Source organism: Macaca thibetana, chromosome 2 (genome assembly GCF_024542745.1).
Source record: "Macaca thibetana thibetana isolate TM-01 chromosome 2, ASM2454274v1, whole genome shotgun sequence".
Lineage (NCBI taxonomy): Eukaryota > Metazoa > Chordata > Mammalia > Primates > Cercopithecidae > Macaca > Macaca thibetana.
In genome coordinates, this window is record NC_065579.1 from 141,013,677 (window position 1) to 141,029,490 (window position 15,814).

Here is a 15,814-nt window from a genome sequence, read left to right on the forward strand (position 1 = left end):
TGCAGTTGCTACACTCTCCATTTTGGCATTGAACTTGATTAAGACTCTTTTCAACATCCAAGGTCGATTTGGAGTTTGGAGTTAGTTTTTATTTATGCAAACTCCAAGCTTTAGAAATATTGCCAGGCCTGCTGGAAGCTAGTGTGAAGTTAAAGCAGCAGGTTCCAGTTGTGGCTGCAACTGTGCTTTCTCAGAATGGCTGTTTGTTTCTGGGCATTGGATCTTAGCCTCCCATCGAGGCCTGGGTCTGAAGCTAATTTTACTCAGCTTAGGTGAAAACACCACCAGGGGTGGGTGGCCCAGAAAGAAAGAGGACCCTTTCTATTCCTGATCTATATTTATTTTGTGGCCAACTGGGCATAATTGACTAAAGGTAATTGAATCCACCTGATAGGTGTTAAGCCATCTAGGCATTGAGTTTTTGTTTGGGAGTATTTTTTTATTTTAAATTCCTCTAGCCTCTTTCTTCCTTTCTACCTCTTTGCTTTTCAACTTTATTCTTCAGGCTTTAGAGCCAGAAAGAACAAAATTCAGATTCCTGGCTTTACTACTTGGTAGCTGTGGACCATTGGGCAAGCCATATCACTTCCCTGAGCCTCCTGTATTCCTATTTGGAGATCGGAGGAAGGCCACAGGATGGTAGTGAGGCCAAAATTGGATGCAGTGTATGAAAACACCCAGGAACCCTGAACACAGGCATGGAATTCAGTAAATTTTAGTGCTCTCCTCCCTTCATTCTCTGGGGTATCATTTTCCACATTATTCCAGGACATGCCTTCCTGCCTGGCTTCTAGGGTTAGGAGGGAACAGTTGTTTTATTTGAAAGGGAAAAGGGAGAGAATAAGTGCTTTAGCGGGGGGGATATAGAAGAGGCAGAACGATGGCTGGGAAAAGTGCTCAGAGAGTTTGAGGAAGGGAAAGGCCAGTTTACCTGTGAGACAGCGAGTAGAAGGGGCACAGCAGAGAAGGCAGGAATGCAGAGGCCATTGGAAATGCTTGGACCTTCAACCCAGGGGCACTGGTAGGCCACTGAACGCTGAGGCGTGATATGATTAGATTTGGTTGCTGCATGGAGAATAGACGAGGCGATACAAGTGGCTCTGGGAATAGAATTTGAGTCATTTGGTCTTAAATCAGAAGACAGCCTAATCCAGGGATTCCCATACCTGACTTTCAATCGGAATCACCAGAGGAACCATTTCAAAATATGCATTTCCCAGCCCATCCCAGAGCTACTGAGCGAAAACCTCCAGGGACATTAGGCATTTGAGGACCACTGCTTCTGTCCATGAAAAAATGGCTTCTTGATGGCATCACCTGGGGCAGAGTACTTAACTTCTTAAGGCAGCAGACCAAATCCTGCTTTTTGAATTTTGTGCTTCCACCAACACTAGTTGTGTTTCTAAAAGGACCCTTGACACCTTGTCCCCAGTGCACATCTCCAGCCCCAACAGGTGTTCCTGCCTGAGAGCCTTTGGAAGCTAATTAGATAAGCACAGGTGTGCCTAATGAATTCCTGCCGGACCACACGCTGTCCAGCTGGGAACAGCCCGGGAGCGAGGCCAAACGACCATATAAAGGCCCTATTCTGATGCTTTTTGCATCCTGTCTGCTGTGTTTTCGTTCCCCACGGTGAGGACAGTGTGTCCTGTCTCCTAAGGCCCTGTGAGCCAAGCTCAGCTACAACCTGGTGCCCCACATCTGACAACAGGGATTTCCACTCAAAGCGTGTGGCCTTTTGGGCCTGAGGGTGATGAGTGGGACTAGAGCCAAGAAACCACAGGTAATTGGGCTTCTTCTAAGCTCTGTAATTCCCAGGTGGGTTTTTTAATATTCAGGGAGTAGCAAAGATACAAATATTGTAGAGCTAGTTTAGGCATACAATTTTTTTTTTTTCCTAGATGTTTCTACGGAACACTAATGTTGGTGATTATTTTGCAGGGAGAGGTAATGGAGGTAACAGGGACTTAGGGTTTTCATTTTGTACCTTTCTGCACTGTTTTGAAAAATTAAGATTATAAGCCATTTTTTAAAATCACCTTTTTCAAGACATAACGTAAAATGAACCCACTTTAATATGATTTGACAAGTGTATACACTCATATAACTACCACCTCCACAAATGAGATACAGAATTTTTCTGTCACCCCAAAAAGTTCCTTTGTGCCTTCTCCCAGTTCATCTCCCCACCCTCAGCCTCAGGCAACCGCCAATCCAATTTATGTATGGACCATTTTAATTTTTTTCTGTATATTTTTCTGTGCTAAGGAAAAAAATTATAATGGAAATCTTAAAATGTGCAGAGGGAGGCAAGGTTTGGCCACTCTGAGGAATCCCTCTTACTAGCTACAAAGTTGGTAGGTAAGGGGCAGGTGTGTGTGTGTGTGTGTGTGTGAAACTGGCAGTGTTTTCCCCTTGTGGGGAGAGGGGGGAATGAGAAAACAATATTCAGGGGAGGCTGTTTAAAGTTAAAAGTTTAGATAATTTTTTTTAAAATAGGAAAATGGAAGTAAATATGTCATGAGAGTATGGGTTACTGTTTTGTTTGCTTGTTTTCTGTCATGTGCTTATCGTTTTTGTTACAGGAAGAGTTAACTTTTTTTTTTTTGAAAAGCAGTTTAATGCTTACCCGACTATAAGGAGAAACTGACAACAAATAGGAGTAGAACAGGAGTTGAGAGTAAGCTGTGTGAGACTTCCTCCACGTTATGACTAAATCCAAAAGGTCGAAAATTTCCTTTGAGCAGGGGCTTTAGTTCCCTGTGTGGATGGAAAAATACCTTTGATATCACTTTATAAAACCTTTTAATTTAAATGTTAATTTAACATGAGCTAAATTAGGTGGTGTGGTGGTGCTATTTTTAGAAAATGCACAAAGAATTAGAGGCTTGCTAAGTGCTTCCATCCGTTTTCTGACATGACAGAAAACAAGCAAACAAAACAACCCATAGTCCCATGACATATTTACAGCTAACAGGTGATGCTGAGTGGTACAGAGCAAACCACAGGAGGGTGTAACTAAGGTTAGTAACAAAGCATCCTGTTTCCCTTGCTTGCCTGATGGGAACCACCTGGAACTCTTGTTAAACCTGCAGATTCTCAGGCCTTTCCCCAGACCTTTTGAATCAAGTTCCAGGGGCGGCTTCTGATGAGGCAAGTTTAGAAAAATACTGAGCAATGCTTTGCTTTATAGACTTTGCACACTTCTAAGTAGGAAGGTCATGGTGAATTTTTCTCCACCCAAGCAAGGGACAAATCTTTATAACTTATTTGGGAGTTGGGGCCTGGCCTCTCTCAACAGGTATGTATATATTTATTTGTATAAGGTACTTGGATTTTAGATTGCTGCGGGATTTCTATGCATATGTAAGTAAGGTGCTAATTTTAAGTAGCAACCTCTGCTCTCTAAATTTTATGCAGTTCTTATAAGGTTGAGGGAATGCAATGCAGAGCATATGAATGGTGGCAAGTCAGAGTTTTTCTTGTGGTTTATGTGGGACCTGTTTTCTCTGTATAGTCCAGATTTGAATAATTTTGTAGGCCTTGGGTTGTTTTTGTTTACTTGTTTATTCATTTCATAATTTATTGTCTTATGAATAAATCGCTGTGCTATGAGTAAATACAAGTAGCTCAGCCTGTGTCTTGTCCTCTAAAAGAAAGAAAGATAAAAACATTTCTTAAAGTAATTATAGTATTCAGACTGATCCTAAAATTCATGTGGAAATGCAAGGGACCCAGAATAGCCAAAACAATCCTGGGCATGAAGAACAAAGTTGGAGGACTCATACTTTCCAGTTTCAAACTTAGTACAAATCTACTGTAATCAAGATAGTTAAGTACTCGCATAGAGATAGATATATAGGTAAATGGAAAGAATTGAGAGTGCAAAAATAAACCCTTAATGGCCAACCAGTACAGTTTAATTGGGAAAGAATACTGTTTTCAACAAATAGTACGGAGACAACAGGATTCCATATGCAAAAGAATGAATTTAGACCTTTATTTCATACCATATTAAAAAATTAACTCAAAATAGATCATAGACATCATGTGAGAGCTAAAACTGTAAAAATTCCTAGAAGAAAATATCATAAATCTTTATGACCTTGGGTTAGACAATGGTTTCTTATGTAAGATGCCAAAAGACCAATCAATGTAAGAAAAAATGGTAAGTAGGACTTCACTAAAATAAACTGTTGTGCTTCAAGAGAAGAAAAAAAAAAAAAAAAAAAGGCTGGGCATGGTGGCTCATGCCTGAAATCCTAATGCTTTGGGAGGCGAAGGTGGGAGGATTGCTTGAGCCCTGAGTCCAAGACCAGCATGGACAACATAGCGAGACCTCATCTCTCTTTAAAAAAAAAAAAAAAAAAAAAAACCAAAAGAATTAGCTGAGTGTGGTGGTGTGTGCCTGTAGTCGCAGCTACTGGAGAGGCTGAGGATCGCTTGAGCTCAGGAGTTCAAGGCTAGAGTAAGCCGAGATCACACTGCTGCACTCCAGCTTGGAGAACAGGGCAAGATGCTGTATCAAACAAATGAACAGAAAAAAAAACAGAATGGGAGAATATTTTTGCAGATGATATATTTGGTAAGAAACCTTTATCCAAAATATGTAACAAACTTACAATTCAGCAATTTAAAAAATGTTTAAAACTTGGCAAATGATTTGAATAGACATTTCTCCAAAGAAGATACACAAATGGTCAAGAAGCACATGGAAAGATGCTTGACATTACCAGTCATTAGAGAAATGCAAGTCAAAACCATAGTTAGATGCTGTTTCATATTCACATATAATCTACAAGAGATAATAACAAGTGTTGACAAGGAAGTGAAGAAATTGGAGCCCTCACACTTGGCTGGTGAGATTTTTTTTTTCCCCCTGCTCCCAAGATGGAGTCTTGCTCTGTCATCCAGGCTGGAGTGCAATGGCGTTATCACGGCTCACTGCAACCTCTGCCTCCCGGGTTCAAGCAATTCTCCTGCCTCCGCCTCCCGAGTAGCTGGGATTACAGGCACGTACCACAACACCCGGCTAATTTTTGTATTTTTACTAAAGATGGGGTTTCACCATGTTTGCCAGGCTGGTCTCAAACTCCTGACCTTGTGGTCTGGCTGCCTCAGCTTCCCAAGTGCTGGGATTCAGGTGTGAGCCACTACGCCCGGCCAAGATTTTAATATGATATGGTCACTTTGGAAAACAAGTTGGCAGTTCCTCAAAACGTTAAACAGTCATATGACCCAGTAATTCTGCGCCTACGTATATTCCCAAGAGAAATGCACATCTACTGATGAATTGCTAAATAAATGTGGTATAGTGACACAATTCAATATTATTTGGCAGTAAAGAGGAATGAAATACTGACATATGATACAATGTGGATGAAAATATGCTAAGTGAAGCCAGTCATTTGTGGTTTCATTTATAGTAAATAAGCAGAATAGATAAAACAAGAGAAACAAAGTAGATTAGTGGTTGCCAGTGTCTGAGAAGAGGGGAGAATGAGGACTAATTGCTGGGTTTCTTTTGGGGGTGATGAAAATGTTCTGAAATTAGATAGTGATGATGGTTGCAAAACTGTTCATATGCTAAAAACCACTGAGCTGTACAGTTTAAAAGATGAATTTTATGGTATGTGTATTATATCTCAAGCCTGTTATGAATTTTAAACTCCCAAAACTATTCCTCAAGGCATTTTGGGCATAAAGATCAAAAGAAGGATTTCAGAGGGTAGAGATATTATTTCTAGGTTGGGTGGTAGATTGAGAATTTGTGAACGAGGTGTGTTTGAGCTGAGTGGTTTTTAAGGAAGGTGAACACTTAGATATGTAGCTGTCACCAAAAGGAAGAGTTTTGAGTCACAGAATTCAGCATGAGGCAAGCTCAGGAAATCAAGAATATCTTTGGGAGGGAAGTTGTAGTTCAGCTTAGCAGTTGTACAGAGTTTGTGAAAAATTCAATCCAGAATTTAATTGGAAAGGTGAGCCGTGCCCAGAGCAGAGGGACCTTGGAGTGCAAGGAATTCTGTCTTATTTTGTCAGCTATAGGGAGTGGGTAAAAAACGATAGGCCTCAGAGTTGTGTATTAGGAAAATTGACAGCTCAGTCTTTGCATTAGCTAGAAGGGAGAGAGCCCACCTGTGGAAGTACCCCCTTAGGAGTCTCTTGCAGTAGGGTTGAGAAGAAGGGCTTCCTGTCCTAAATTATCTAAAACTGGAATTATTTTGGTTAAATTCTGGGCCTTCTGATACCAACTTGGTGAATTTGAAAGTCCTCACACAAATATTATTCTACTTCATTTTCTGGGTAAATAAATCTGTTTCCTAGTAAAGAACTGTCTGGGGCTGCTGAACAGTGGTGTTTGGACCCTCACTCAACCAATCCCGTGCACGGCATCTCCTTTTTGTTCTATTCCTCGCCACCTGTGTTGTTGTTATTTTTCTCTTCCCTTCTCTATTTCCTCTCTTCCTTTCTACCCCAACTGGATGTACTTTCTCCCTGTCCCTCAGCTTTACCTGCTCACCTCCAATGGTAAGACAGTATCAGAGAAAATTACCAGTATTTGTGCAACATAAAGAAAGTTTGATGAAAACCGTATTAGAGAAAACAGCATGCAGAAACCTTTCCATGAAACATAGATGGACACATGACATGTAGGCCATGTTAAAAACTTTAATGGAAAAATATGCTAAATGTGATAAAGTTCTTTTCTAAGTAAACTTAATATAAAAGTAATTGGGGTATAGAGGAGACTCACTATAAGTATTCTCAAGCCTGTAACTTCCAGAGCTCATGAAAATTTCAGCGTTCCCATTTGTGACTTGCTATTAAACTCTTTTCTGCTATTTTGATGTCTCCTGTTTTGGTGTCCTGAATAGCAAACTTATGACCCTGATTATGGCTCAAGCCATGGATTATGAAATGGTTACCACATTCCTGAGATATTAGGAACTAAAAGGTTGTCATATTTTCATATGTTTATAATGAGGCTATCTAACTTATACCAGTTACCAAATGTCTTTTTTTTTTTTTTTTTTTTTTTTTTTTTTTTTTGAGATGGAGTCTCACTCTGTCACTCAGGCTGGAGTGCAATGGCATGATCTCAGCTCACTGCAACCTCTGCCTCCCGGGTTCAAGTGATTCTCCTGCCACAGCCTCTCGAGTAGCTGGAATTACAGGCACCCACCACCACACCCAGCAAAGTTTTTTTGTATTTTTAGTTGAGATGGGGTTTTGCCATGTTGTCCAGGTTGGTCTTGAACTCCTGGCCCCAGGTGACCTGCCTGCCTCGGCCTCCCAAAGTTTTGGGGTTACAGGCATGAGCCACCGCCTGGCCCAAATTTATCATTTCTATCAAACATTTGATCTTGGATTGCATTAAAAAACACATAGCATATTAATAAGGACATTTAAAAATCGGGCAGGGCACAGTGGCTCACGTCAGTACTCCCAGCACTTTGGGAGGCCAAAGCGGGTGGGTCACCTGATGTCAGGAGTTTGGACATGCCATGGACAGCATGACAAAACCCCCATCGCTACTAAAAATACAGAATAACTGGGTGTGGTGGTACGCACCTGTAACCCCAGCTCCTTGGGAGGCTGAGGCAGGAGAATCACTTGAACCTGGGAGGCAGAGGTTGCAGTGAGCTGAGATCACACCACTGCACTCCAGCCTGGGCGACAGAGCGAGACTCCATCTCAGAAAAAAAATAAAAATAAAAAAAATACCGTAGGCATTTTTTTCCAGGTTAGATTTTTTTCCTGAGATAAGTATGTGCAAACAACACTATTATAGTGTGAACATCGGATGGAGTTATCCAAAACTCAGAAAGCCTTTTTCTTTAAAGAGTTTGTCAAGTTTTTTGTTTGTGTTTTGGGGGGTGGGGGTTTGAGGGAAAGGGCATGGTGTTAAAAGGATGGCTAAAGGGTGGTAGATAGGGTTTTTTGTTCTATTCAAGTGAGAGTGTTAAAGTTGTGAGGAGACCTAGTGTTGAAGACAAACGCTGTGATATTCTGAGAGGGAGGGAAGTTCAGACCTGGGCCAGATTTGCATCAGGAGGTCCATTTTTGAGTCTTGGCTCCCTTACTTACTGTTTACCTGAGCCAAGTTGCCACTCTTCCTGAGCCTGAGGTTTTTCAACATAAAATGGGGAATTTGAAAGGTCAAATAAATTAACTCATAAGATTTGTGTTGTTGATTGTAAACGTTGAGTCCTATGGAGACTTCAGAGATTTTACCATTCGTATTTTTATGATATATAGAACAGCTTAAAACTCCCCCTTTGGTGTAAGTATAGTATATAGAGGTATAATGTTCTGAATAAATTACTACAATCATAGTTTGTGAAACCTAATTATAGCTGGTACTCTGGAAATGTAACTCAGTTGTAGTCCAGAAGTTTATGCTCAAGGTGGTGCTGTTTCCCCATAAATCTGATGATGTTTTACATTTTATCTCTGTCTGTTCCAAATTAAGCAAATAACTGGATATATGCTTAGGGCTATTTCTGCCTTCCACAGTCCCCAAGCCGTCTTTCCTTGTGAGACCCCACCCAAAATCATGTCGTAGAAATGTGTATTTATCCCATATTCACTAGAACACACGTGGGAGCTAATTGTTGAGTATACCAGTGGACCTGTTACATTTTGGAAGACATTTGTTAATACTTTAGATACTACAGCTTGCATTTTGTATTTTACAGTCAGTTTGTTTTTAGGTCAGAAATATTTGAAAAGCTTGTAAGCCCTGGCTCCTAATGGAGTAAAGAACTTAATGTAGTTCTTCTGCAAACTGATTACAAGGGAAAATACTCATTTCGAACTTATTTTGCTCATAATCTCTATCTGGGCCGCCATATTAATCATTTCCTACTTGTCAGAAACCAGACATGCATTTCATAGATGTGGTCATTGTGTGTTTGATGTGAATTGTTTTGTTTTGTTTTTAGATCCGGGGATTTCTGTCACGGTTTGATAATGTCCTTCCCGTCAGCCTGGCATTTGACAAATGTACAGCTTGTTCTTCCAAAGTAAGTCATTTTGTATTGGAGGGACTTGTTTTTAAAAGTGAGCGGGTCAACATTTGACCACAGCCTCACCAGCTAGAGCCATTGAAACCAACTAAGAGCTTTTTGTGGGGGAAGGGTGGGGTCTAAGCACTCAGAAAGGACTTTGTTTTCATGGATGTGTATTCATTCTCACAGTGGTTTAAAACCAGCCTGAGAAAATGTGTAGGGAGACGAGTTAGAATATTTCAACTCTGTATCAATACTTACATCATGCTAATTTTGTCTTGAATTTGAACTTTACTGCTCTTTGTTCCTCCCCAGAGGGTTCCCTCCTAGCAGGGACCCTCACAGAGCAATTTTTTAAAGCATTACTCTGAGAGTGAGGCAGCCCTGGCTATGCGTCTTCTGCAGATCCACATAATTACAAAGAAAAAGTAAACAGAGATTAGGGGTCTGGATGGGGAGCCACTAAAAGGGCCTCTTCAGCTTTGATCTTTCCAGAAGCTCTAAAAATAGAGCCAGTATGTTAGCCATCATAATGGGAAACGGCTGATATATCGCAAAACTACAGTGATGGCATCTCATGTTTTAATAGGCTTTCAGATACCGTCTGAGTGACTTTTACATGTACACTGTATGTGATAGCTGATTTCCTTTCAAGTGTCCCATTCAGACTTCTAATGCCCAGTGACTTGACCTGGGCTTTTAAGGCTCATGATTGCTGATAAGTAAAGATTTTCATGTTGAAGTACTATACAAAATAATGTTGTTGGCCACTAATCCCCAACTGTGGCTTCTCAGTTATAATTTGGGACTATTTTTCTGTGTAGCCTTCATCGTCTGCCACTGTGGAAGAAAGAGAATTTTAGGGACGTTTTTCTCTATTCTGAGTTGACAAGCTTCCTTTGAAAACTGTACTTGGGCTATATTTTATGGGAAGCACAATCCTGACCAGTTTCTCTAAAAAACTGAATGTAGAATTGACAAGCAATGTTGATAAATTTGGTTACATTTAGATGCTCAAAAATTTAGAGTAATTATTTTCTTTTTGCTTCCAAAGTAAATTAAGCCTATTTTATTATGCATCCCAAGTGCCTATGTTGAGATTTCAGGCTTAGACTTTGTCAGTAGTTACCCATGAACCCATTCTTTCTGTAGTTTCCTTTAAGATATATCTGCTCAAGCCAGGGCCTCAAGGATGTCTGTCTGCATGCACCTCCATCTTCAGAAATGCAAGTTTTAGGATTATATACTACATCTTTAGTGGAGCAGATTTTTTTTTCTTTGAATGGTTGAGCTAACTGGTCTCCAAATAACTTGGCAGTATTAATTTTCATACTGAAATCATTTGGCACAGGTGCCAGAAGGTGTTCTATAGCTTTATGTTGGTCTGGCTAGTCAATGAAATAAAGATAATTGGGTTCTTTAAGTGAAATGCAAACACTCATTCTTTTTTGTTCTATTTCTAATTAAATTAGCCTTTGAGATACTGTTTATAAAAGAATCACAAGCATACCAACTAACTGGGCATTCCTTATATACTTTAAAAGAGAATAGCTTAGCATTTTTCTTTCACACTTATTGTAAGCTTTAAATTAAATACAGGTATCACTTTTTTGTTAGCAAAATTATTTCCTCTTGGTGATTATTCTGAGAGTCCTGCTTTACATAAACATGTTGGACGATTTAATAAAAACTGACTTGGATTTTAACAGCTGTGCTATTCCCATAGTGATCACTTTTCATGTGGTCTGGGTATTAAATTTCTTTTGTGCTGGAAAGGTTGCTTCATTGGTGCACGTATTTCCTTACAGTAGAAATGCAGCATTTACTTACTTGGCTACCTTCTTTATTCGCTTAGGAGATTGTCATTCTCTATTATCTACAAACCCAATATTAATACTTCAAAATGACAAATCCAATTACATTTTCATTTCTTTGTATGTGAATTTTTCTTAATGTGTATTTAGCATAATACATTTTATACAGAGTCATGTCATAGTTGTTATTGTTTCAAAAGATTCTTTGGGGCTAAAAATGACTTTTAAAAATGTATCCTTTGACATTCATGAAGTAATTTTTTCCTTTGGTAGTTTTCAGTATGTTTCCTCCTCCCCACCAGGATCAAGGCCATGCTTGTGTCTTGATTTAACCACAAATAGAGACAGATTGGGGAAGTAGAATAAGTTCTGCTGGATAGTAAAACACTTGTTCATTACCTTATTTATTAAAAACAAAGCAATACCATTATATACATACATATATATAGAGAGAGAGAGAGAGCACACGTACACACGAGCGAGAGCTCTCTACGTAGCCTGAGATGGGGAAGAATACAGTGCTTTGCTTCTAAAGCAGAAAAGTTGGAACATTTACCCACAAATCATTTCTTATCCTATTTGATCTTAGGTTGGCACATAAGAAGGTGAATTGTTCCATCTTAGGGGAAAAATACTGAAGAATGGTGGGGAGAGGTGGGTGGTGAGGAGTCACTTTCATTCCAGTTTCTACTTACTGTCTTGCAGAACTTTCTAAACAGATGGTATTTGTCAATGAAATTTCAAAAGACCTTATTTGAAGTTTATGTGAGTTGCTCTTTACTTCTACAAAGAAATTCCAAGCTAACTAGAGTATTGTGGCATTACTACCAGAGGGAAAAGTACAATTTTTAAAATCAATATTCCTGGAAGAATTTCCTGTAGTACATTAAATTACTTTGTTATTGTTAGACTCTCACCTAAATATTTTTTGGCAATAGAGTATTTTTGGGTAACTTTCTATTTGATACAATTTTAAGCTTAATAGAAACATTGCAAGAATAGTACAAGCAACTCCGGTATGCACTTTACCTACATTCATCCATTGTTAACATTTTGCCCCATGCACATGTGCTGTCCTCCTCCAATCCCTCCTCCTTCCCTTCCCCTCCCCCATTTTTTTCTTGAAATTTTGAGAGTAAGTTGGAGACATTGTGATCCTTTATAACTGAATGCTTCAATGTAAATTCCAAAGAACAAAGACATTCTCTTACCTAAACACAATACCCTTTTACCCTTATCAAATTCAGGCAGTTTAATGTTTGCACAATAGTATTTTCTAATCCACAGTCTGTGTATTCAGTGTTGTTGTTTATACCAGTTAATGTTCATTATAGGTTTTTTCCTCCCAGACCAGGATCCAATTGAGGATCAAACATCGCATTTAGTTGTCGTGTCTCTGGCTTCCTTCAATCTGGAAAAGTTACTTCATCTTCCTTTGTCTTTCTTTGATGTTTTGATATTTTGCCAGTTATTTTTGTAGAATTTCCCTCAATGTGGATTTGTCTGATGTTCCCCTATGATTCGATGCAGGTTATGAATTTTTGGTAGGAATACCAAAGAAGTGATGCTGTCTCCTCATGTCGGGAGTTATATATATTATATCCCTTTTGGTGATGCTACTTTTTCGTTTTCCATATTTCTGACTACCTTCAACAGTGAGAAACCTGCGATCTTGGCTCACTGCAACCTCCATCCGCCTCCCAGGTTCAAGTGATTCTCCTGCCACAGCTCCCCAAATAGCTGGGATTACAGGCGCTCGCCGCCATGCCTGGCTAATTTGTTGTATTTTTAGTAGAGACAGGGTTTCATTCTGTTGGCTCAGGCTGGTCTCTAACTGCTGACCTCGTGATGTGCCCACCTCGGCCTCCCAAAGTGCTGGGATTACAGGTGTGAGCCACTGCGCCCAGCCCTATCCTGGATATATTTACTTACTTGCTGAAGTCTAGAATACACAGGAAGTAGTTTCAAAATTGCTAGCCCATACTACTACAGAAAATAAACCTAGAACCTAGAGTTCCTATTTGTGCATAGTTCTTTTTTTCTAGGTAAAATTTATATATGGTGAAATGTATGAATCTTAAAACAACTCTAAGTTTTAACAAATGTATACTAACCCACACTCTTCCCATCAAGATATTAGAGTTCTGCCCTCACTCCAGAAAGTTCCAAGGTACCCTTTCCCAGTCAATTCTGGTGGAAGGGGAAGTATGTTGTATATTATGACTAGTCCTTCTCTATAAGGAGTAAAGCTAGGCACCTTCAGGTGTTCTATGCAATAATAGCCTTGTTTCTGGGACCCAGAAGTTGACCAAAACCTTTTTTCAGACCTGCAGAGTCAGGAGCAGGACTGTGCTAGAGGAGACTGCATGCAGAGTATTCTTGCTCTTGTTGCACAATTCTGTTGCAACCTTTGTAATATTGCAGGAACAGCCTGTTATGAAGAATCAGGCTCCAAACTTGGTTTGCCTACCATCTGGGACCCGCGCAGATGTAGCAAGATGTGCCCAGAAACCTGATCTTGAGATTTTAGTGATTAGCAACCCTAATAATACACTCATTCTGGTGTTGCCAGTGCAGTAGGTTCTTCTGTTGATGGGTTATGATTAAACTCCTCAAAGTGATGCTATTAGCTTTCTGTGTGTATCTGGGCATATGTCTTGAAGAGTGATAGGGTAAGGGTTGGGTAGGAATAATAAATGTCAGCTGGTATATCATACTTTGTTTTGGCCTTTGTCATAGCCAGCCTGCCCATTTATTTTTTGATATTATATAATCCTACCTTTCTTCTATCATATTTTCTTGTTACTTATGAAGCATGAAAGGCTAGGCATGGTGGCTCACACCTGTAATCCCAGCACTTTGCGGGGCTGAGGTGCGCAGATCCCCCAAGCCTAAGAGTCCGAGATCAGCGTGGGCAACGTGGTGAAACCCTGTCTCTACAAAGAATACAAAAATTGGCCAGGTGTGGTGGCACATGCCTGTAGTCCCAGCTACTTGAGGGACTGAGGTGGGAGGATCCCTTGAGCCCAGGAGGTTGAGATCATGCCATGGCACTCTAGCCTGGGCGACAGAGCAAGTCATGCCCATGCCTCCAAGCCCCCACCAAAAAGAAGCATGAAATACCAAAAGTCAACTTAGCTACTTAAATAGGGGTGTGTGTTTGTTTTTGACAGAGTTTCCCTCTGTTGCCAGGCTGGAGTACAGTGGCATGATTTCAGCTCACTGCATCCTCTGCCTCCTGGGTTCAAGTGAATCTCCTGCCTCAGCCTCCCGAGGAGGTGGGACTACAGGCATGTGCCACCATGCCCAGTTAATTTTTGTATTTTTAGTAGAGACGGGGTTTCACCATGTTGGCCAGGATGGTCTCAATCTCTTGACCTTGTGATCTGCCCATCTTGACCTCCCAAAGTGCTGGGATTACAGGTGTGAGCCACCGTGCCCGGCCAGCTACTTAAATGTTTTTTAAGAGAAACCTCTGTCCCAAAGTAACTTGTCACCTAAGGGCTTTGCAAATGCACCACTTAGAAGACAGAAAGGCAAATCATAGATTTGAAAGGAAGGGTTAAATTGTTACCATGTGTCTGTTAGCAGACATTCATTTAATTCAACTGACATTTGAGTCCCTGCCGTGTGCCAGAGATACAAAGATGATTAAAATAGCCACTGTCCTCAAGGAACACTGTCCAGAGGGTGAGACAGACTCATAAGCCAGTAATGATCTGTTCCGTTATGAAATGCCCTACAGCGAGGTCTGTCCTCTTGTTATGGCATCCAATTAATTTTGTAAATGTGGATGACCCGGGAAGGCCTTGCAGAGGATGACTTCTGAGTTGATGTTAAAGGGTCAAGTAGGAGTTTCTAGAAACACCTGGGGGAGAGAACACGAGGAATTCCAGGCGGTGGAGAATTGCGTGTATAACAGCCAGAGACAACAAGACATGGCACAGTTATGAAGTTGTTCAGTAGAGCAGTTGTGGCTGAGCCTGGGATAACCAATTTTCTGCAAATCGTCCTCTTGTCTTTGTGAGTGCTGTTCTAATTTTGGCCATCCTTAGAGTTGGAATCTGGTATATGTTGTCTAACGCTTAAAGCTGCTGTTTTGAATTTTACAATTCCATGTAAAACTCTTGCTCACCTAGCACCGAGCTTTTTAGGGGGTTTCCTAACCTAAGGAATCCAGCAGCTGCAGCAGGGTGGTGTGGAAGGCAGGAAGTCAGGGGATTTCCAGGGTCTTGGCTCTGCATCCCTTGCTGGACTGCCAAGTGACCACAACCAAGGTGCTCCCCCACTCTGCCCGCCTCCATTTCTTTTCTTCAGTGAGTCAGTTGAATGAGATAAGTTCTGGCTCTCTATTGACACTTTATTAGCTTTTATATTTTATATTTCCTTTATTTCACAAGCAATGGATTGTTAATTGCAGAAAAATCAGAAAACATATTTAAGAAAATAACCACGATCCAGCCATTTAGATCACTGTTAATTGGTGATATCGACACTTCTTGATGTAAAATATATATGTATATGTATATAGCTATACATAGACATCATTTTCCCCTGAACATTTCTACTATAAGAGATTTATGGTGCTGTATTGAGGATACTCCCTGCTTCTCAGATTTGATAGGGTTTTAAATCTCAATCATTTACAAGGACTGGCCAGAGCCCAATCGGAAGAGCTCTCCACAGCCTGTGCCAGGAATCTTTGCATACAGCTTCTCAGTGGCAAATATTACTCAAAACTGGGCCACAGCCAGATTTTCCTTCTCCTTTCCAAAAGGGATATAAATCTCTGATTTGGAAAATGATGAGTAACCCCCAGGTTCTCTTTTCCTATCTCATTTACCCAGCAAGGCCTCAAATCTTCTATTTTAATGTATGATGGATTCCATATGTATGGTTGTGTGGTGTAAAATGTATCCCACATCTTGTCCTTAGCAACTAGTGTTTTCTCCAATCTCTAGAACTTCTTGGTTCCCAAAAGGAGATGGA

The 15,814-nt window shown here is 40.4% G+C and overlaps 1 protein-coding gene across 6 annotated transcripts in view; it reads left to right on the plus strand.

Moving 5' to 3' along the window:
• Window positions 1-15,814, plus strand: part of ATG7 (autophagy related 7) — a 268,195-nt gene that overhangs the window by 92,495 nt on the left and 159,886 nt on the right. For all 6 annotated transcript variants that reach the window (XM_050781456.1, XM_050781460.1, XM_050781457.1 and 3 more), the window contains one exon: window positions 8,946-9,026. In XM_050781456.1, the coding sequence (XP_050637413.1) occupies window positions 8,946-9,026 (81 nt within the window). The remainder of the gene's footprint in view (window positions 1-8,945; window positions 9,027-15,814) is intronic.